General features: G+C 39.1%; 1 protein-coding gene across 6 annotated transcripts; it reads left to right on the top strand.

The window, feature by feature from the left end:
- On the top strand, positions 1–24,273 carry LOC113645632 (ubiquitin carboxyl-terminal hydrolase 15-like). Of its 6 annotated transcripts, XM_027151345.2 has the most exons (23): positions 1–278; positions 1,685–1,812; positions 2,042–2,172; positions 3,323–3,449; positions 3,889–4,034; positions 4,431–4,502; positions 5,187–5,248; positions 5,667–5,756; positions 13,166–13,310; positions 14,171–14,344; positions 14,650–14,808; positions 15,801–16,025; positions 16,934–17,017; positions 17,108–17,202; positions 18,548–18,736; positions 18,867–18,979; positions 20,243–20,518; positions 20,630–20,700; positions 20,779–20,894; positions 21,891–22,040; positions 22,138–22,241; positions 22,333–22,421; positions 22,525–24,273. In XM_027151345.2, the coding sequence occupies exons 1-23, from the start codon at positions 190–192 to the stop codon at positions 22,738–22,740; spliced, it is 3,051 nt and encodes a 1,016-aa protein (XP_027007146.1). In that variant the 5' UTR covers positions 1–189; the 3' UTR covers positions 22,741–24,273. The 6 variants fall into 6 exon arrangements, with proteins under 6 accessions (XP_027007146.1, XP_047660315.1, XP_047660316.1 ...); XM_047804359.1 differs by lacking the exon at positions 4,431–4,502 and having other exon boundaries at positions 2–278; XM_047804360.1 differs by lacking the exon at positions 5,667–5,756 and having other exon boundaries at positions 2–278.

Below are 24,273 nucleotides of genomic sequence, written 5' to 3'. Positions count from 1 at the left end.
CGTATCTGTAAACTGTCGTGGCGGTAAATTTTGGGATCCAACTCCACAAAAAACATTAACTGTGAATTACGTAGGATTATTATTGACAGTGTTTTTATTCCATAGAAATGGGTGTCTTCGTTCACGTTGACGTAAGACTGTGACGCTCCTCCTTTCCCATGATGCAGTGGGGCAAGGGTGTACGGAAAGATGGCGGAGGGAGGAGTAGCTGATCTGGATACTCAGAGAGGAGACGTCGCTACGCTGCTCAAAACTCAGCTCCGGAAAGGAGACACTTGGTGAGAATTTAACAACACGCTTCCCTGGGAGTTCTGTAGGCTTCGGCAGCCCGAGTCATGTGATGACAAGCGCGACATTAGCGGATAAATCAGCAGAACGTCTCGTGTTGACAGCTAGCTAGCTAACGGTGCTGTTAGCTTAGCCGGCCTGAGCGTTCGTTAACACAAACAGTGAAAGTGTTTGTTTTCCTGCTTGTAAGGTTTAATTAACTCCCACTAACCGAACAAGATTAGTGTTGCTGTTTGTTTAAAAAAATACCTACTAAACTCATTAAACTCTGTGCCTAAAAGGCGTTATAGCTTGTAGCCAGTTGCCAAATTAGCTAACTGTGCTAACGTTAGCTACGTCTGTCATGACCAGCCAGGGTGGAGACGAGAGATTGGCACCTGCCATCAGAATCTTTCACATGAACCACCTTGTCCTGACCTAAAACACTCGTATACAGGGACCGTGACTTTAAATTAAGGAAGATTTCAGCTGTGAAGTTTGGCTGCTCTGACACCCCTGATTCATCACCACTTTAACTAAAGCTGTATGATGTGTTAAAGCAGACCGACATGTTGACGTGTGTGCTGATGAGCTGCTTCAGGACTGGGACGGATGATGGTGCTGGCTGACTGCGTCTTCATATGTTTTATGGACTTGAAGCTGCACTGTAACTGTAGAATTGCAGCAACAGCTCAGATTAACTCAAGTATCATATTGATCTGTCTAATATCAGTCGCTTTGATGGATATTATATTAAGAGCTCATATATCAGAGATCTCAATTATCATAAAAGCCTTTTTAGAAATGGCTGTCCTCATAGACAGATTGTATCTGATTGCACCGTGTGACAATCTACACGTAGAACTGAACCGTCAGTCATCACGTCATCCGTACATGTTACACACAAAAAGCATAATATTGCACAATATTGTTATTTGCACTACCATGCACTTCTCACACTTTATGGAATAACTGATTAGTCATATATGTACTGTCTATGTTGTATCTCATCGTCTGATTGTCTTGTCTTGTATAGAACTTGTCTTGTATAGTTTTGTCTTTGTATAGTTATTCATGTCTGTAGACATTTTTAGTTACAAAGATTCCTTTTGTGTGTCAACATCAACACACTTGGCCAATAAAACTGATTCTGAATCTAATTCTTATGTAATGTACTGAGCTGCTTTAGGTCATGTGTTTACTGAATGCATCTACATGTATGTTTTACCGAGTGGTTAAAGTGTGTAGAATTACAGCATTTGGTATTTGCTATACAGATAAGAATAAACTATAATCTTCTTTGCTTGTTTTTATGGATATTACAATGAAATATATTATCATGTATTTCACTTTACTTTTTCCTTCATGTAGGGATTTAACTATATAAATGTAACTTTTTTTGTTTTTTTTTAAACAGGTACTTAATAGACAGTCACTGGTTTAAGCAGTGGAAGAAATATGTGGGCTTTGACAGTTGGGATAAGTACCAGATGGGAGATCAGAATGTCTACCCTGGACCAGTGGACAACTCGGGTCTCCTTAAAGGTCAGCCCAAGATTCTGATTTCCTGGAAAAGAGCTGCTTGTTTTTATGTTTACATTGAGAACGTTGATGTTGTGCCACAAATGAGTTTGCATATGTTAATAATAAAATGATGTATGCTGTATAATCATATATCAATCACATTACTCTTATGCAACTAAGTATTTCATTAAAGTATACACTGTTAGCCACACATTTGACCAACGCCTGTCTCTGTCTTGTACTGTTTTAGATGGGGACGTTCTTGACATTAAAGAGCACCTTATTGATGAGTTGGACTACATTCTTGTGCCTACTGAGGGCTGGAATAAGTTAGTGAGTTGGTATGGGCTGACTGAGGGCCAGGAACCAATTGCGCGAAAGGTACGTTTTTATCTGTGCAGGCGTACACATATGTTTTATTAATGTGTGGAGGAAAAGCTCTGTATGCTTTACTATTGCTTTGGGCGTGTTTAATGAGGATGTTTGTGTGATGTTGAGTGAAGGCTGGTGAGATTGTGTTGTTGATATAGTTCTCCACAGAGCCATTTCCATTCACCTCAGTTTTAAAGTATTAAGAGCTACATCTAGCAGTTGCTCACATGCTCATTTTATTTATTACCAAAATATGTTTTTGACTTTACAATAAGTCACGTCATAACACGCATTTCTGTCCTTCTACATTACTTCCACAAATTGTACTTCCTTATTCTGTATTTTAGTATAATAGATGGCCATGTTGATTATTTAAACGTACCCAGTCATGGCATCATGGCTGTTTCTGGAGTTTCTCTTTAGCCTCGATTGTTCCTCCCCTTTTAGCCATGTATGTCACAGGGGTATCAAATAGCCTGTGCGTTTCTATTTTAAGAGGGACTCTGGATGACTGCAATGTTACATGGAGCGATCTGCTGGGCACAACATGCAAGAGGTTCATTCTTTTTTCCTCACTTTTGGTGGCTTCTAGTTGTACACGGAGGGCCGATTGGATTTAGCGTTTTGGCTGGTGCTTGATGTAGCCTAGAGGCTAATTCAAGGCACCTGCGTTTGTGTGTCCTCATTTGGAAAGAGGAGGAATGCTGGCTGAGGTCAGAGAGGGAGAGAGACAGGGAGTGAGTGAAGGTGTGCTAGAGCTAGTATTGCAGACATGAGTCAAGTCAAATCATTTTGCTCAGTTGAGAGTGGTAGGAGTCATGGGGTTAATGTATATACATTGACTGTGTTGATAATGGCAAATGCAAACCAAGAACAAGTGACAGTTTATCCTTATAGCTTGTTGCTTCACTTGTGGAGGAGTGGTGTGAAATAAATAGTAGGGGACTCTTCAGCTGTCTCTGTGCATGGTTGCTAAATTAAGCGTCTCTCATTTTTGTGTTTCAGTACAGGTCTTGTTCTAGAGCAGTGACTACATGTATACTGTTTTTTTTTATTGCACTTCCTTATTTCAAAACAATTTCTATAGTTGGCCATTAATATCTAATTTCCAAACAATTTGTTCATTTCCCTGTTGACATCTTGGTTCTGCTCTCTGTAGGTGGTTGAGCAGGGGATGTTTGTGAAGCACTGCAAAGTGGAGGTCTACCTTACTGAGCTAAAGCTATGTGAAGACAGCAACATGGACAATGTCATCACTAGACGCTTTAGTAAAGCGGACACAATAGGTAAGTTTTTGTGATTTGCTGACTTAAACCCAACACCCATAGTTAATGTCATCCAAGCTAATGGGTGGCATTTTGCTGAATCTCTCTTTCTTTAGCTCAGATAGCGATTTGTGTTCAGAGGGAACACCCCCCACCCAAACTGTTCTAAATTACCTGTAAAAATGAAATTACAAAGGCTCAGACTGTTCATGAATGCTTTCCACATTGTAGTTTAAAACTGAATTAATGGGACTCAAGGTTGAAAATGATTTCATAAAATCCGAACAGTGTTAAAGTCGTGGAGGTTAATATTATCATCATTAATATGAAAACAGTGATAGAAGTCAGAATCTCTCTCCAGTGTATAAAGATTACTTTGAATTTTCAACAACTTTGTCTAGACACACTACATAGCATGCCTGAATTCACAGATGCATAATATGAGACTTGTCCCTCACAGACGCTATCGAAAAGGAGATGCGCAAACTGTTCAGCATTCCTGATGAAAAGGAGACAAGGTTGTGGAACAAATATATGAGTAACACCTTTGAGCCTTTGAACAAACCGGACAGCACTATTCAGGATGCTGGACTTTACCAGGGGCAGGTATGAAAAATATAAAAGAAATTGAAAATAAAAATGATGCACTAGTAGCACAAATGATGCATCTTTTTTTCCTGGGTACAGAGCAATGAAACCTACAGTACTAACCAAACATTGCATTGTTCACGATGGAGATTGTGGTGTCTTAAAGTGACTGAGAATAATTTCTGTATTGCTGAGACATGTCACTCTTTCAGCTAGCGGTGTTGCACATCATTTTAATTTATATAACCGTTATTCGTAGGGACTTTTATGGCCTACATCCTCTACTTGACAAAAAAAAAAAATGTTATTAAAAAATATTTTATTTCTTTGAGTAGATGTTTAGTCAAGTCTAAAGCTGTATAAAGGGTGGGTGAGTCCACCTTTTTTTTTCTTAACTTTTTTTTATCTTTTCAGTTTCTCTGTATCAAGCACAGTATTTTTTCGAACTTTATGAGAGATGTGAGGGAGCGGCTGTTTACAGCTCAGGTGTAACTATAAATATTCTATCTTTTTTTTACACTTTTATGTTTTGGCAAAATGCTGTTAAAAAAAGGAATGCAGCACTTATATTATTATAAGAAAATAATCAACTTTATGATGTTAATGCCCTTCAGCTTTGTCACACTGCTGTGTTATTCATTATTATCTAAAAGCATGCACTGTAATGTTTCTGATGCTTTTTGATGAGCTACCTTTAGTTTTTATGTCACCTTTACCCTTTGCGTTTCACGTTAGTGTTGCTGTAGTCAGTCCTACATTTAACACATTATAAAAGGTCCACAATAGTGTTTTCCGATGTTTCTGAAATGACTGGTAAAAGGACAGCTGGTTATGTAAAGGACAGTGACTGTAAGCAGCAGGGGTGTGTGTCCTAGCTGTTCATCTAAAGTTGGTCCAGAAAGATGTCTAGATTCTGTAGCTCAACATTTATGAAAGTGTGTAAAAGTCAATTTTAGGTAACCTTGTGACAAGCCACAAGTCTGTTTTTATTGAAAATGTTTCAGTTATCTGTTGGACTGGATTAGAACATTTTATCTGTGTTTTATGTTACAGGCTGCAAGCCCTGAATTAAGGGGAAAATGCCTTAAGCAGATCACAAGTATTTGTGTATCGAAGATAATTTCAAAACCTTCAAAACTTCAGCTGAATTATGTGTGACTTTCTTTGCAGGTTCTTGTTATAGAGCAGAAGAATGAGGACGGAACTTGGCCTCGAGGTTCCACTACGCCAAAGTAAGCGATTTATTTATTTATTTTTTTTTAAAAAAAAAAACATTTTTTTAATCATCCCAAATCAACATGTTTGTCTCTCTCATCTTCTGTGTGGGTGTTTATTTAGCGGAATCTAAATACTAATACAGGAACTATACCATGAAATCATACGTTTCTAGTGTATTACCGTTCCATGATTATAAGAACCTCAAAAGCCATCTTACAGCCCCATGATCATGTACAGCTTCTGCTACCCATTTTTTTCTCCATCTCTTTCCTTCTTACTGTTTGTCATGTTGTGCATAACTGCTACGCTCTGTTTATACTTTGCTTAAGTTGCTTCCATAACTCATTTCATTATATACATACAAAAAGAAGAACAGCTGTAAAGGCTTTGCTTTAATTTCTTCTAACTCATGATATTCTTTATCTTTTGAAGGTCATCTGGTGCTTCAAATCTCTCTGCTTTACCAAAGATCTCCCCTTCATCTCTCACAAACAATCATAACAGCAGCTTCAGCAGCAGGAAGTAAGCGCCAAATTGGGCGTGGTTTAGTGGGAGGGGTTTATGGGAGGGTGGGTCTAATAGTCGACAACATACCCAAAGACCGCATGGGTTTGTGTGTGTTTGTGCACTTCAGAACCAGCTAAGCACGCCAAATAACCTCCTTTCCCTCATCCTCCGCCGTTCAGTGATGACAGTTTTCTGCATCGGCAGCAAAATTTTAGCAAACGCTTTATAGTAAGGCTGATGTCTTCATTATTTTTTAGCTGTTTTGCTGGAGTGCACAAGGGAAAGGAGGATGGGAACATTTTGGAGTATTGGGACAGAGCTTGTGTGTGTTCTTTTGGCCAGTTTGGAGTGTCTGTGTATGTGCTGGTTTCTCTGCAGTGTATCACTGCTTAATCCATATGAAGATACAGTATGTGGAAGTTAAGGCAGTCACACTGAATTGCTGTAGCCTACTAGTGACACTTGGATATAAGAGCTCCCAAGATCAGCCTGGCTTTCCTCTGGTTCTTTGATATCAGATATATCACTTTATTAACCCCAGAGGGAAATTCACAAATATATACATAGTCTCTCTAAATAGTCAAAGAAAGACATTTGTTGAGTTTTACCATGGAGTATAAATCTGTAATTAATATACAGCTGCTTTTTTTTCACTCTCATTCACAAACTTTACAAGTCTGTAGGAAAAGACTGCAAGAGTGGTAGAAGATAAGGTAATTTAAAAATTACTCCTGCACACTCTGAAGGACACTCGTCTCCTCAGCAGGTGAATGTGACTCTGGCCCTTCTTGTACAGAGCCATCAGTGTTATCCAGCCAGACCAATCTATTGTTTAAGTGGACACCTAGGTACTTGAACTTATCCATCAACTCCATGTCCAAGCCTTGGATAGTCACTGGCATGTGGAACGGTGTTCTTCTTTGGTAGTCAATTACCATCTCCTTTGTCTTACTGGTGTTCAAGTGCAGGTAGTTACACTCACATCGTTCAAGAAAGTCTTTGATGACATCTCTTTATTCTTAGTCATTCCCATCAGTTACACATCCAACTATGGCTGTATCATCTGAGAACATTTGTAGGTGGCAGGTGGAAAGGAACAGGGAGAGCACCGTGCCCTGGGTAGCCCCAGGGCAGCAGATTACCACCTCAAACACACAGTCACGCAACCTTACATACTGTTATGCAGCCAGGTGATAATCCACCCCCGACCGCTCAAGCTTCCCGTTCAGCAGTCTTTCAGCCAAAGAATAGGACTCTCACAGTGCTCCCGGTGGTCTCCAGTTGAGTCAGTGCCTGGGGCAGCAGGTGGATCAATGCTTCGTCCACATCGATGCCAGGCCAATATGGAAACTGCAGTGGGTTGTGCATTGTGCTCACTAAGGAGTGGAGGTGACCAAGGATGATCCTCTCTATGGTCTTCATCAGGTGGGAGGTTAAGGCAGTAGGTCTGAAGTGGTTCAGCTCCCTGGGGTTTGCAGTCTTTGTTACTGGATCCACACAGAAAATTTTCCACAGGACTGGGACCTTCTCCGGGCTGAGGCTCAGATTAATGTATCTGACCACCCCACATTTCCCTGAGCAGTCTGGTGCTGATTCCATCTGGAACTTCAACCTTTCTTGTTTTTATCTTCCCTAATTCATACCTCACCTTCTCCTGAAGTAAAAGCCCTCTTCTTCTTGTTTAGCAGGTCTTTGAGCTCATGGGTCACCAAGGGTTTGTATTGGAGAAACACTGTGCCCTTCTAGATGGTACAGTATTCTCCACACAGATATTTATATAATCTGTGATGCAGTGGGTAAGCCAATCAATGTCCTGTCCATGAGCGCTGCAGTGTGTCTCCCAGTCTCTCACTGGCCTCCAGGGAGCAGATCTTCACAGAATTTTTCTGTATTGGTTCTCTCTTCACTCTTGGTGTGTATTCAGGAAGCAGACGGACAAGGTTGTGATTTAAACAGCCCAGAGGGGTAGGGGAAAGGAGCTGTATGCATCCTTTGCATTTGCGTTTATGTCTTGTGTTTTATTGTCTCTGGTATGGCATTGAATGGATTGTGTGATTTTAGGAAGATTCAATTCAATTCAAGTTTATTTGTATAGCGCTTTTTACAATTGACATTGTCTCAAAGCAGCTTTACAGGACATAAACATAGAACAAAAGGTTACTATAAAGAATAATATAACGATTAATATAATGCAAAATTCAAGATTAAAGAAGAGTGGAAGATAGTCAGGCATGGTTAAAGTCACTAGAGATGAGAAGGAGAGACTGTCTGTGCCGGTTCTGTAACTGAGTTAATACACTGTGTAATAACTTACATGCAGCTGACAGCGAGTAACTCAATGTCTTTGGTGCAGTGATGTTCCTTAACACTGATGTGCACTAGGTTGCACCACTTTTCGTTTAATAACACCGCCAGGCCCCCTCATTTCTTCTTACTGCTCGCCGCAACTTTTCTGTCTTCCCGTACACTTTTAAAACCACCCAGACTTACCAGTGAGACCGATGTGAGATCATTTATCCATGTCTCAGTAAAAAACATAAGGCTGCACTCCCGGTATTCTCTCTGCAGCTGGGTTAGCGCCGTTAGCTCATTCATCCTATTGGTTAACATGGTATATACCTCACTTTCCTCTCCCTGTGTCTCAGTCCTGCTCTGCAGCCTCTTTCCCTTCTCTGTATCTCTGAAGGAATCTCTGGTTTCTGCCCGTAGAGAAGTCCGGCGCAACTTAGAGCTAACAGCTGATCCCCGGTGTAAACAATGGAGCCGTGACTGAAGGGGTCTCCTGAGGGAATTCCAAATAGTCCAAAAAAGAGCACATTGGCATACTGCAAAGATTACCAGCTTGGACCCGTTAGTTGTTTAGTTGGATAAGGGTTTGATAAAGTGCATAAAAATACAAAAAACATGCCCAGAAACTAAATCTAAAAGCTTTTAAAACTAAAAGCAGAAAGGAAGTCAGAGCTGCTATGACTGGCTGTCGCTCATGTGGCGCCATCTTGGAATTGAAAGAACGCTAAATGTTGGAACTGAAAATGTTATAGTCTCAAACACAATCCAGAGACAGTCTTTCCTCTTACAAGCTTTTTTCTTTAACGTCTTTGTGTCGCTCTGTCGCTACTGGTGAAATCAAATAAAAAATGCTTATTCTTATTGTGTTTATTACATGAGCCACTTTTAAAGAGAAGAAGCCTTTATTGTCGGTTGTTGGTCTAGATTAAAGAAGGTCTAATTAAAAAAATTGCCCTCAACCTAAGTGTTTTTATTTTTATTTTTATTTGTCTTTCGAAAAAGATGGTACTTTACCTTTTGCCTCAAATGCTACCTTTAATTTTATTTGTATGGTATCTCGTATGGACTTAATTGGACATAATTGGAGCTTAAGGGTGGCTTTTGTATCTCAGGATCTCAGGATTGATTTGCATTGGCAGCCTTTTTAAAAAGAATTTCATTCATACCATGTATGTGAGGTACTTATGTTTTTAAAGTACATCTATAACCTTGGACAACAGAAAGAAATGATGACATTTTAAGAATCAGCAGATTTTGGAAATGAGGATTATATTTAATCAGCACACACACCGACCCTCTGAGCTGTGCTTAAGTGTTCTCAGGTTTAGATTTAGCTTGTAGTGTCCACTAGTTCACTAATTCACTAGTTTGTGTGTGTTTGCCCTTCTAAAAAACTGCATGCTGACACCAAACCTCAGGAAGTGATAACATCAATATCTACAACTAAACACAGTTGAAGTGCTCTTTTTCACCGCTTTTCACCATTTTGCCTGCATTTGAGAAGGCCACATTATATATCACCACTTTTTCTGTATGAATGCTATCTGTAGGATTGCTGTAAAAACAATTTTATTGTTTTTAATTGTATTCCTGTTTTAAATTCATGACTTTACAATGATTAGTTTTTTCTAATTTTACCATGTATTAGCAACTTATGCATTTTGAAAAATGTGATATTTCAGCAACTTGTTCCAGGTGACTATCTTTAAATTAAGGGTCAACTTTTTACTAAATAACCCTACATGTACAACAGGATACACTTGAACAGTTGTGGGCTTCTTGCTCAAGGATCCACCAGTGTTAACTGGTTAGCTGTCCGTTTAAGCATTTTACATGGCTACATTAACTAGTGGATAGTGTTGTCAGCTAGGACAGTAGCAAGTTAGGAGTTATAAATGTAGGTTGTTGGTTTGAAACTATGGAAGTCTCTACTCAACAGCGTGCTGTATAAGAGTACACAAGGACACTTTCCTCTTTTATTTTAAAGGAACCTCCTTGTTTTCATATATCTTTATTTGGACTTTTTTTTTCTCACGACTAACTAAGCTGTTGGTAAATATGAATATATGAATTAACAAAATGCCGAGGATGGGTAAATCCATATATGCTCTCTAATATAACCAACTTTACCTTTCTTTGTCTCACAGGCTTCATGTGTATGTAATAGTTTTATATAGTGTAATATGATACTTAAAAGAAGCTTTAAAGCTGCAAATGTAATTTGTAGTCTGTGTAAAGGCTGTTAAGTGAAGCACAGGTTCACTCCTTTGTGTTTGTGGTTCACTATAGTATAAACAAAAATATACAGATGAGCTAAATCAGTGTTTTGTTGTAAATGAGATTCATGTTTGATTAGTGAAAATTGTCACGCATCCCCTAAGTACACAATAAATCTACACCTTATACTTATAAATGTACTCTCATACTAGCTGTTTTATATAATAGTTTTAGATTTAGATTTTTTTGTTTGTTTTTGCTTTGGTCTAATAGATTTCTAAATATTTGCTGATACCAGGCTTAGATAATGTGACCCAGATCCAGGTACAACAAAATTTCAATAAATCAGGTCAAGGCTACACGTTTCATAGACTTGGGTGGGTAGTGTTTTCCAGATATCATACCGATGTTGCTTTTATACACTACCCATTGGCTATAATAATAATAATCAGATGCTGGAAAAGGTAGACAATGAATAATGTGAATAATTTATTTCTGCCCTCATGAGCCGATTATAATTCGTCCTAGTTTTTTAGATGACCTTTCTATGTTTTCTATGTTTGCATTATCATAATAGAGAGTATGCATATAAAAAACAATAAAGCTCACAAAGAAACAATGTTGTATTCACAAAACAGAGGGATTAGCGGTCGACTGTACGGTAGATTTTAGTGTTATTGGTGCCTGTGGTGGCTCAGAGATTAAAGCTTTTTAAATGCTGATTTAAAGTTGGGAAAGTTTTGTGTTGCCTAGCTGCATCTGTTGGGTCCTAAAGCAAGGCTTTGGACAAAAGCAATCCACCAAATGATTAAATCATTCAGAGAGAGGAAAAATAGTATTTCAGTAAAAGAGAGTTGCATTGGTTTTGTTCTTCACCATCCTTATTAAAAAAAAAAAAAGCATAATACTGTGATAACTGTGGTCCAAGACCTCAGAACTTTGACAGCTGTAGTGTCTGAAAACTGCACTAGTATCCATTCTGACCAGTAAATTTCAAACTGAAGGAAGTTGCTTTGTTTTTTGATACTTCAGTGTGACCTCCGTGTGCATCTGTATGTAGGGAGTCTGATCTGTCCACTTAGAATTCAGACAGTGTGAAAATGGCTACGCTCCAAATAGTGCATTATATACAGTGAACAGGGACTGAATGATGACACGGCATGCATCTCTTCTGATGTGTATCCTTCTCAGCACAGCATCATTATGCAGCATCTTGTTTAGCAAATCTGTTTGAAATGTGCGTTAAATATTCAGCACGTCCTCCTCTTTACGGTCATCTTTTCACAACCCATTTGCCCGATGAATTTGCAGTATGTGTGTGGGGGGGAAATAGCAAGTGTTAATTGTTTGGATTCTCCTTCATCTGCTTGTAACAGTGACTATGTAGGCAGAATATTACAGCCTGTAATTGTATAGAATAAAATTGCAGATGTTGTGTCTGTCTTAGATGGCACGTTTGTGCTAAAGTAGCATCTAATAAATAATTAACCATGCATCTGGTGGTGATGCAGAACCGTACAGAACAGTGCTTTTTGTCTTCTTTGTCATAGTTCCCCCCCCCCCTTTTCTGCATCTTTGCTCTTTATCTTTGCCCACTGCTCATTTCCCCCCAGTGACTCTCTCCATCATTCTGTCTTTGTGAGCTTTTTATCTCTGTAAACTCTGCAGTCTTTATGACCTTCACACTGTTTTCTGTGCTCTTTGCAGTGCTGTGTTTGGGGTAGTGTGCTCAATTACAGGCTTCTCTTCTCTTTATATTGGATTGTAGCACTCCACAGAAATGCTTAGTCACACAACAAGAGTGCCGTCCCAAGTCTCATAGTCTCATCCGGAGTGCTTAGCACCTGGATTGCTTAGCATACCGCAACCTTCTCTCTCTGTCTCTCTGTCTCTCTCCCTCTCTTGTGCTTTCTCTCTCTCTCTCTCTCTCTCTCTCTCTCTCTCTCTCTCTCTCTCTGTCTCTCTCTCTCTCTCTCTCTGTCTGTCTCTCTCTCTCTCTCTCTCTCTCTCTCTCTCTCTCTCTCTCTCTCTGTCTCTCTCTGTCTCTCTCTCTCTCTCTCTCTCTCTCTCTCTCTCTCTCTCTCTCTCTCTCTCTCTCTCTCTCTTTCTCTTTAATTCTCCCCCTCCCCTCTAGCTGATCATCCCGGCGGCTACTGAAGCTGCCTTACTAGCTTTCTGCTTCTGTTCTATAAATATCACCCCCCCCCCAGGTCTCTTCCTCCCCCTTCCCTCTCCACTCTCTTTCTCCATCTCTCCTGTTTGGAGCGGGAGGGACAGGACAAGCTCGGATGACACTACTGGCCTGCAGAGCTTCCCTGCTTCAGCAGTAACTGGGAGCTGCTGTCTACTTCCTCTCCTCCCCTTTCCCCTCTTTCCCTCCACCTCCCCCCTCTCTCTCTTTCTCTCCCTCTCTCTCTGTGCATGTTTGTGGGGGCATGGCGGCCGAGGGGAGATGCTCCTGTGCTGCTGGTGGTGCCTGAGGCCGGAGAGGCTCGAGAGAGTGCTGAGCGGGGACACCACACAGCCAGATCAATGGGAGCGAGGCGTGCACTGCACCCAGAGGTCTGCTGCAAAACCATGTGCTTTCACTGGGGCCTTGGCGGGGAGGACGTACGAGACTTGGACTGCAGACTGTAGTCACTGAGCATGCCAGATTTGATGTTTGAGCTTATGTTATTGTGTGCATTGGATGGCAGTTTGGATTGTAGGATGTTCAGGCATTTAGATGGATAAGCTTTTAAAATAATAGGATTTGGATATTTGTTTATGGGAACAGGAAGCTCAAGTCAGCGGTTTATTTATGATGTGATGCAGCTTCTTTTTGGACCATGCACTTGGATTCATGCTTCCTCTAATTTTTTTTTTCTTGTATTCCCCCATCTGTCTTTTTGTCTTTCCTGGCACTTCTTGCACTGCAGTGTGAAAAACTCTAGCTACAGCCTTTCATCCTACCCTCCCTATAGCAGTTACGAGTACTCGGACCAGAGTAGGCACAGTGAGAAAGCAGGCCTGTGTGGCCTCTCCAACCTGGGCAATACCTGCTTCATGAACTCTGCTGCACAGGTAGGTCATGCAGTCACCTCATGAAATCATTTACTACCTTCTCAGTACCTGTTTTTCATTTTTTCTTTGTCATTGCTCTTATGACATCAAGATGCATTTTTATAGCTTTTAGCAATGTTTTTTTTTTTAACCAGGGGAGATGCATGTAATGTAGAGAATATAGATATGCAGTTATGATTAGCTTTTTGAGTAATATTTAAAGGTACCACGGTGGTCCTCGAGGTCGAATTATTAAGTGCCTGAAGTTAATTTTAAGGGTACTCTGTGTTCACATATCTAGTTGAAAGATACGTATTAAGAGTACGAATTATGGAATTACCAAATTAAGGAAAAATAATGTTTTCATAATGAGGAGAAACACTCAAATTAGTGAGTGTGTTTACACAAAGATCATTTCAAACTTTTAAGAATTGATATTTAAGGAATAAAGTGATTTTATACAATTTGTGAATAGGGGAATCTATAAATTACTAGCAGTCTGTTAGTTTAGCTGTCTCCCTTCTGATGGTGTGCATGCAAATCAAACAGTACAGTATGAAAGAATGTTCTAGAAGATGGACTGCAGTGTTTAAAGAGTATGGAAAAAACTAGGGATACTGTAATGTTTCCTCAGCAAGCATGAATTAGTGGTTTCAGCAAAAAGTGGCACTGCAGGGACCTGCAGGATGAACATTGATGTTTTGTATTGCTGAGTGTTGTGATGACACTTGAACCAGTCTGTTTTGGGGGAAAGCAGGCAGTGTGTGTGTGTGTGTGTATGTGTGTGTGTGTATACTTTGTCCCCTTTATGTATTTTTTGTGAGTTTTTGCTGTAATTTTGCAATATAGATCTTTTTGTTTGTCCGTTGTTTGTCTTGCAGTGTTTGAGTAATATTCCCCCGCTCACCGAGTACTTCCTGAAGGACAAATATCAGGATGAGCTGAATGAGGACAACACTTTAGGAATGAAAGGAGAGATCGCTAAAGCTTATGCTGAGCTCATCAAACAGCTCTGGTCTGGCAAAAACAGCTACGTCACTCCTAGACCTTTCAAGGTAAAGTGTCAAATATTTTAGAACAGAACAAACAAATGATAATGTCTTGAGTTTGTTTGTATTTTTATATTTTTTTTATTGTGGTAACTTCATAAAGATTGACCATGGCATCTTTGTATTAGGGTTTTTTGTGTGTGGAAAAGATAGAGTAGGGCTCACATGGTTTTGTCTGTAATTTTTTAGAATGCTATAATAAACAATTGTTTTATAGATAATTGTTGGCAGTAAAAGGAAGCAAGGGTTGTATTTTATAACAAGTTTCAAGGTTTTGTGGTTGTTAAATGGTGTTCTGTCTGTGCGTTTAGACCCAAGTAGGGCGCTTTGCCCCTCAATTCTCAGGCTACCAGCAACAGGACTCCCACGAACTGCTAGCCTTCCTTCTTGACGGCTTGCATGAAGACTTGAATCGCATCAGGAAGAAGCCCTACATCCAACTCAAAGATGCTGATAGTAGACCAGACAAGGTACCTTGCAAAGTCTGCAGGTTTCTGCGTTATAAATTCTTCTCATAATTGATTTAAGTTTAATACAAACACTTGCATAATCTAATTACTTAATAGTTGTTTATTATGTGACAAAGACAAACACATGCGTGCACCGTTGGATATTCTCTCCAGAACAGATTAGAAATTATTCAGTAATTAATCAATAATAACGGTTAAAAACTACATAAATAAGAACAGATGCAGATTCATTATTCATGAATGTACAGTGTATTTCCTCTTTGTCTCTTGATTTGCTCTGTGGGGTTTTGTGTGTGGCTTGGCATGATGAGATCGGTAGCTTGACATACGATGTATCACACATATGATGAATGAATTCACATGTACTGTCAGTTTTGACCCAATACTTCTAATAGTGTGCTGTGAATTGTTATGTCAATAATGTCAAGGCAGCAGCAGCTTAGTAATCAAATTTTAACATACAAATCCTAAACATCTTTAATTAATGACTAGCACTATTGGTAGCTTAGTGGTTAAGGTGTTGGACTACTGATCGAAAGGTTGTGAGTTCAAATCTCAGGGCCACTAAATTGCCACTGCTGGGCCCCCGAGCAAAGCCCTTAACCCTCTGTAGCTCAGTTGTATAAAACGAGATAAGAATGAGATAAGAATGTCTGCTGAATGCAGTAAATGTAAAATCATACATTAAATTAGTGACTATTATCATACCTTGAATTTTTTCCTTTTTTTTTTTATTACAAGTACTTTTTTTTTCTTCAAATATAAGTAATTCAGATTATACTTATTGCCAATTACTGCTAAACATGGTGCTTAAATTATGTACTTGTAACAGATTTTTTTTAACATGCTTTTACAATATAGGACCTTGATGCATTATTTAATATGCCAAATAACTGTTATGGTTTTTATACTATTGTGTTTAGCACCTTGTAGTTATTGTGCACACATTAGTACTGCTTACACTGAATCACTGAAAAGTGCTCACTTCTCAGGTAGTAGCTGAAGAGGCCTGGGAGAACCATATCAAGAGGAATGACTCCATCATCGTGGATATTTTTCACGGTCTCTTTAAGTCTACATTGGTCTGCCCGGTGTGTTCAAAGATCTCTGTGACTTTTGATCCGTTCTGTTACCTAACACTTCCTCTGCCTATGAAGAAGGAACGGACAATAGAAGTCTACTTGGTGTGGCTGGACCCCCACACCAAACACACACAGGTAAACAATTGGTGTTTTTCCACCAAAAGGTGGCACTTGGCTCAGCTCTACAAATTTAACCAGATCATTCAGTCAGATACAGAGAGAGCAAACTATTGATTGGCTAAAAAAATTATTTATAGTAATTTGCAACAGCTTGACCTGTGAGCCTTGGAAAATTTACCATCTGGGTGTGGCAAATCCCAAATTCTGTCCTTCACCACTCAGTAATACCAAGAGAATATTAAATTTTTCATTGGTGTTGTGGGATTATGGTAAACGGAAACAAACACGTTGACAGGATACGGATAGTCCCGGGTTCAGAGGTATTACTGAGCCAAACTAATTGGCGGAGAAGCAAAATAAATGTGCTGTACCTATAGCAAGACTATGCTAACTAGGGATCTTCGAGTTGTTCAATTCAAATTTATTGTTATAGCACTTTCAACAATGGACATTGTCACAAAGCAGCTTTACAGAACATAAGAAACCTAATACAAGAAATGTAATATCATACAAAGATTAATATAATACAGAAATATTTAAACGTGTTTGTATTTATCCACAATGAGAGCCTGAGGTGACTGAGGCAAGGAAAAACTTCATTAGATGGAAGAGGAAGAAACCTTGAGAGGAACCAGACTCAAAAGGGAACCTCATCCTCATTTGGGTGACAGTAAAGGGTGTGATTTATAAATATACAGTCTGACAATTGTGTATTGATGAGGGTTGTTGTCCTCAAAGACCACAGAGTTGGTATCTCCTCTTAGAATGTCTGAATACTTCATAAAACAGAGTCTAACCTGGAGCTGGTACATCTTTAGATGTTTCATTTTATTTCATTAGTAAAAACCTAAACAACCTGGCTTTGGAAGAGAGACTTTTAATATCTACTAGAATTTTCTGCTCTTTATTCTTGCATTTCACAGTACAAGCTGACAGTACCCAAAGTTGGCTACATCTCAGACCTCTGTGCTTCTCTTTCGCTACTGTCCGGAGTGCCTGCGGAGAAGGTACACAGTTACGGTTTCACAATGTCTTGGTTTTAGGGGAAACATTAATTTCTGACAGATTATTTGCTCTGCTTTGCTGTTGCTCTTTAGATGATTGTCACAGATATCTACAACCACCGGTTCCATCGAATCTTTGCAACTAACGAGAACCTGAGCAGTATAATGGAAAGGGATGATATCTATGTGTAAGTATGGTCAGCGATCTAGCCAGAAATGAAAACAATCATGACAATGCTTTGGAAAAAAATGACTGCAACAGTGTTAGTGTGGTGACCCGATTAATACCATGGTGACGTTTTGACATTTCAGTTTTTGAATTGCAAAATAATCAGGCTTCGGTCCAATTTGTAGTGGCACATAGTTATTCAACAACACCAATCCTAAAGCCTAATGGTTAGTCTGTGAGGATATCATGTTTGGCTAGTAAGGTTTTATCATCTTTGGGCATAATTTTAGACTCCATCTATTAAATTGGCTCTTTATACACTGCAGTCTTTGTAGGAAGAAATCCTAGGCAAGGTTAAGTAAAAACATGTCAGTTGAAATTAATTTATGGTATCTTCGAGTTGAGGTGCCAGCATTTAGTCACACATCATGGTCTTTTAGTTGCTATCAGAAAACAACTACTGAACCTGAACTACTGCTTTAGTTCAGTTCCTTAAAGCAGTTTAATGCCATTCAGCATCACACCCAGATGTATATATTCCTAATAAACTGTTTAGAGGTACCACAATCTAGTTTAGTAGCAGATAGAATCCACCATTTTATCACAGATATATCACACCCCCCAAGCACCTTATCCTCGTGGCTGTTTGTGCAGCTGTTTTATAGCAATTAGGGCTAATAAATTCATTGCATTTGGCAGATGACCTTCATCTCATTTATACAACTGAGTTATATAAGGATATTGGCCTTGCTCAAAGACCCAGCAGTGGCAGCTTGGCGGTTCTAGTCCAAAGTCTTATTCACTGAGTTAGCACTTCCCAAATACATGAGCTGTTGAAGTTGTTTTGTGTGATTTATGACAGATGCACTTTTTTAGTTTTAGATATAAATTTTTATATTAAGTCCACACTTTATATCAGGTCCACACTGTATATAACATACAGTATTTACACTGGTCAGCACTGTTTCTGTTTACTGTCTTTTTTTTACTGTGTTTATTGTCTTCTGTTTATTGTTTTTTTTGTTTGCTCTGTCTTTTGTCCCACACTGCCTTGTTTGTCTTGTCTTGCACTGTTTGCACCAGGTTGCACAGTTGCACTTTATGTGGCTAGGACTACTTACTAAATCCTTAGCTCTGTTTTTGTTTTGTGTGGCACCCTTGTGTGGCACCATTTCACCGTGTACTGCAACAGCTATATATGGTTGAAATGACAATAAAAGCTCCTTGACGTGACTCTCTTGACACTTTTAAATTTAAGCCACTAGTTCAGAAACCCTTGTTAATACATTGTTCTTGGTTATTTGGTGAAAGGTTTAGTATTAGTTGTGTGAAATTGGTCATGACTGCATGTTACCTCTGTATAGGTTCGAGGTTGGAGTAAACCGGCTAGAGGACACCGAGCATGTGGTGATTCCTGTGCACCTGCGAGAGAAGTATAAGCAGTCTGGCTATAACCATAGCAGTACGCCCCTGTTTGGTCTACCCTTTCTCATAACCATCCCACGCACTCTCAGTGAGGAGAAGTTATACAACATGCTACTTCTCCGTCTGTGGTATGGCCCCTTCTCCTCCATTTGTTTCCATAATCTCCCCCTGTCCCTCTCTTTTCCACAGCCAGTAGTCATGTTTCCAAAAGTTAGCTTGAGAGCACAGGTAAAATTTTTCTCTGTGTCACATTTGCAGTCGTTTTGTGCGCTCCGCTCTGGGAGAAGAGGATTGTGACGAAACGCACTTGTCCAAGCAGCACGCCATCAATGGCAATGCCACTAACGGTATTCTGGAGGAGGGCTCGCCCAGTAAGCATGCTGTTTGAGTGCATCCTTTCTCATGCCCTTGTGTTCACAGAAAGCATCTTCATCACTTTAATTACAATCAAGCTCAAGCTACCAAGCACACTCATCCTGTGCTCAAATTGCCTTACACTTAAACAAGCTAACACGTGCATTTTTACATTGCAATAAATTTTTATTTTCATGCCAATTTTAAAGATAAGTTCCATTGAGCTAACATGAATAATTTGGCCCTGAATTTTCTTGATTGTTAACCATTTGCAGGGTAGATTTAAATAACAACATAGTCACCTCAAAAACACAGAGACATTTCTGTTGACTCATATCTGCTTTCTGTGAGCAAAGAGGTTTGCATTTTGTCTAAATATCTTATAAATTGTTTTAACATAAACCCTCACTGAAGTCATTGTAAATAAAAGGCCTTCATAGCATTAGGACAGTAGTAGGCACAGAAAGCTCCATATTTATAAATCTTCATAGTAACAGCAAAAAATGTTATCTGTGGGGGTTATTAGATATACAGATATTCTTTAAATTAGTTTTGTATTAATTATTTTTTCAGGAGTTTGCTACTACTAACAAAACATGTATTATTGTGAATGGTTTGTCAAACAAATTTAATGGGTTGGCAAAAACAGAATTCTGTTCTTCAGCAAAATGAAGCTAATATAGTTAACATGCAATGGGGAAAAAATGAAAGAAATAAATGCATGCTCAAATCTACATACACTTGCTTTTATAACATAGTCTAAAAAAGTGCTAAAATGGATCTGTGTTATGATCCACACAACTGTTTTTGGGTTGTCCACTTAACCCTCTTGTCTTACGTAGACATTTGCTGGTATGTTTCTATAAATGTGCCTATAAATGCCTACCAGCTTCTTGCACAGATAGAAGCAAATTTACTCTATTTAAATTTAAAAACAGGAATTTTTTTATCCAACCTTTAAGATCCTAATGTTTGTTGATGAACAAGAATACAAAAGATGCTCTAACTAGGGCCTGTATAGTGTCTGAGGTTAAGGTGATATGAGTTGGCTGACTTCTACAAGCTACACACTGTAATCTACAAATTTTTTTTTTCACTAAACTGCAGGACATTATTTCAGAACTGGATGCAAATGTATTTACACAATAGATTTTAATGTGAATGTCTTTTGTATCTAAAGGTTGAAATAGACACTACATATGTACATTTATCTGAGCAAATATGTTTGGAGTAAGTGGTGTGAGAAAATGGACCTTACAGAGCAGTGACTCTGATTTCAGGTGAAATGGAGACTGATGAGCAGGATGATGAGTCCAGTCAGGATCAGGAACTCCCATCAGAGAATGACAACAGCCAGTCAGAAGATTCGGTGGGTGGGGACAACGACTTGGAGAATGGGGTGGGCCCAGAGAACACGACCAAAGACCAGCAGCTCACAGGCCACAAAAAGCGACTTTTCACATTCCAGTTCAACAATATGGGCAAGACTGATTTGAGTTTTATTAAAGAAGAACCACGGCAGATCCGATTTGATGAGGGACACTTTCGTCTTAGTGGTATGATGCTCAGACTAACATTAATCTGCCATTCTGTACTTCCTCTATAATTTTTATAATTGTAAATCAGTGGCACAGCGACTGATTCTTTTTTTATCCCCTGCCTCACAGACAGATCCTATCTCTCCTTGGACTGGGAACCAGAGATGAAGAAAAAATACTTTGATGAAAGTTTAGTGGAGGTAAATGATTTATTATTATTATTTTTTTTCATTCTGTTCATATTAATAATGCCCATGTTCACACCTCTCTTGCCCCAGGACTTTGATAAGCACGAAAGCATGGAATACAAACCTCAAAAGAAGGCCTTCTATAAATTAAAGGACTGCATAGAACTCTTCACTACCAAAGAAAAGTTAGGAGCAGAGGACCCATGGTGAGACTGAGAATACCCAATTTTCCCAATGAATTTACATTACTCTGTTCCTTGAATTTTTTGGTGTTCGCTTCTGTCCTCTGTCTTTTTCACTTTTTCTGATAAGATACTGAAAGGAATAGTTTTGCCTGTAATAACATGCACAAAATATTCTATTTGTTCCAAATGTAAGTGATCAGTCAAGACTAGTTTGAATAATGGATAGATTTTAAAAATATATACATGTTCAACAACAAAAATAACTATAATGTGCTATCGCATTAGCCAGTACATTTCTAGTGTACAAATTCCATTTTCAAACTTTGGGCTCCAGATTCTGAGAATGAGACCAGCAGCAGGTCAGAAGCTTAGAGGCCATATTAAGTGAATATTCACATTTCAGTTTACACTGAGGGCGAGACTCCGCTGATTTTCATTATAGAAGATACACAGTGAAGAATAAATTGATACAGCATGGCTGTTGCTAGAAAATGCACTTTTTGTCCACAGATTGCATACAGTGTCAGAAACTACATATTTTGTATCTTACTTTTTTTAATATTTATTTTTTCAAATCAATGGTCTTCTGCTGCTGTGCCCCATCTACCTCCAGGCTGCACACGTAGTGTATTCTGAGATGTTTTTCTGCTCACCCAATTTGCACAGAGTGTTTTTCTGAGTTATTGGAGTCTTTCTGTCATCTCAAACTGGCATGGCCATTCTCCATTCCTCTGTTATCTCACTTCTGTCCTCAGGACTGCTGACCACTGGATGATTTTTCTTTTTCACCTCACTGAAAAAACTTTAGAGACTGTTGTACCGCATAATTTTATGTATTGCTCTGCTGCCACATGATTGGCTTATTAGATAAGTGCATGAATCGTATAGATGAAGAGGTGATACTGATAAACTGTTCAAAGAGTGTAAATGTTTTATTGATTCAGTTGTTTAATTGCTTAAACAAATTCATTATTAACTAATGTGTGGGTAAAACTGGTTTTATGTGTGTGGATCCAGGTATTGTCCTAGTTGTAAGCAGCATCAGCAGGCCACAAAAAAGCTCGACCTCTGGTCCCTGCCTCCTGTATTAGTGGTCCATCTGAAGCGCTTCTCTTACAGCCGCTACATGAGAGATAAGCTGGACTCATTGGTGGACTTTCCCCTTCGGTAGGCTTTGATTTATTATGCTTAGATTTACCATACTTGTATATATTATGTATAATATTGATCTATAATTTGTGGTCACTTCTGTTGTTCTGTTCAGAGACCTAGATATGTCTGAGTTTCTGATCAACCCCAATGCTGGGCCGTGCTGCTACAGCCTCATCGCTGTATCTAACCACTATGGAGGAATGGGAGGAGGCCACTGTGAGTGTACAAACACAAACGCGCACAATGTCACTAGCATTGGGTTCCTTACTGTGCATATTGAATCACATAACTTTGACACAATTACCAGATACGGCCTATGCCAAAAACAAGGACGATGACAAGTGGTACAACTTTGATGACAGCATTGTATCTCCAGTCAGTGAGGATCAGATTGTGGTGAGAGATCTTTTATACAGTTATAGTCAGTTCATTTGAACCTTGTTTGAGAACAGCTACAACAGTTTAAACCATTTTCCAAAATGTGTTTGTTTGTGTGTAGTCCAAAGCAGCATATGTCCTATTCTACCAGCGTCAGGATACGGTAAAAGGAACAGGCTACTTTGCTCTCGATCGTGAGGGCATTGAGGAACAAGGGAGCAGCTTGACACAGGAGGTCAATGGCCAGAGTGATGAAGATGACGAAGAGGAGGACTTAAATGACAATGAGCAGGACGAAGAGCTGGAGCCAAATGACATTTCCATGAACACCAACTGAGGTGGGACAGACCTGGCATCACAGGAAGGTGGTGTCTGTCATCTGAAGCCATATCGAGAGCAACAAGATTAGAGAGTACCACAGCTGAAGGGACTGGGTGATAAGAGCCCTTGTGATTTTAGCCTCTAACACAGCAGGGTGATTTCTTTTTTTCAGTTTTCCACATGGTTCCCCTGCCTCTGCTCATTCTAAGCCTCTAAAGCTCTGATGGTCAAAGAAAGCCTGAACTGGCTAATAAGAGGTCTAAATGTCAGCAATGTTGCTCTTACAGTTTCCTTCATTGTAGTGTGCTGTTCATTTAAAGGTTTTATCTTTATTTTGCCTTGTATATAACATGGGATGGACAGGGAACCTCTGGGTTTTAAAGATAATATTTCATTGACTGTTATTGTTGCACACTCCATTATGTTTCTAGAGCTAGTATTAGTGCCACACATACTGCAGAAGCAGAATATAGCTTTCTGGTGTCCAGTCTTTCAGCTGCTCAGATAGATGTCTTTAAACCAATGGAAAATCTATCAAGAAGTGATCTCACTCATGTCAGAAGAGCGCTGATATGTAAAGTAAAAACTTTAGTCAATAATGCTGCTGCTGTATGCCTCCTTATGGGTTTTTAGAGTAACCTAAGCCTGGCAAATAAGGGTCTTCTGGCTCTGACTTTAAACCACATCAAAAACAAAGGCTTTCTTAAAACCATGATGTTTAAGAACCATAGCTTTACTATTGCTTCAGAAGTAAGTCTCATTCTTTTTCACCGTAGATGCTTTTTAATGAGATTATGAACATTTTGGTGATGCAATAGGTTTGTCTCTTGCCTCCATCACCTCGCCTTAAATCTAATCTCAGACTGTTGCCTGTTTGCACATATGTTTGCATTTCTCATACACATATGCACCTAATGTTAATGCAGCTATTGGTGCAAGTTCACTTGTTCATCACATACCCTCCTTACCATGAACCTCCATGCTCTAAGTGACTGCTGAAATTTGCCTGCTCTCTCAGATTGGCAGCCGGAATGTATATGACTATGGAAATTTTTTTTTCTTCGGATTGATGCCTTCTATGGAAAGATTTTTTTCCCTCATTTTAGCTTAGGGGATTGGTGGGCGGGGGGTTGCCGGGATTACTAATAACTACACAAAAAGTGGGGCTACTGCTGTAAGTTCTTTGTGTAATAGGGAACGGGGATAATCAGACTATATGAGACAGATAGGCTTTATATATAATGTATATAAGAATTCACTCTGTGAGTGCACATTTGATAAATTTATTTATTTATATGTAAGCGTTACAAAACAAATTGTATTTAAGACCACAAGAAAAGAGAATATGTATTGTCCAGCAGTATAACTGGGATTTAGTTCTGTTAAAGGATGTTCTATTGCTTGGAGTCTTTTGTAAAGCTAACACTCTTGACATCCTTGCATGACGAATGGGGTTTCAGCGTTTGGCTGAAATTGAGTTTACTTGGGTTTACATTTGAAATGTGCATGTGTATTTATATACAGAACTTCAATAAAGTTGTGTAAAGTC

Source organism: Tachysurus fulvidraco, chromosome 19 (assembly GCF_022655615.1).
Source record: "Tachysurus fulvidraco isolate hzauxx_2018 chromosome 19, HZAU_PFXX_2.0, whole genome shotgun sequence".
In the NCBI taxonomy this organism is placed as follows: domain Eukaryota; kingdom Metazoa; phylum Chordata; class Actinopteri; order Siluriformes; family Bagridae; genus Tachysurus; species Tachysurus fulvidraco.
Note: the sequence above shows the minus strand (reverse complement) of the source record. Positions and strands in the feature narration are given on the sequence as shown.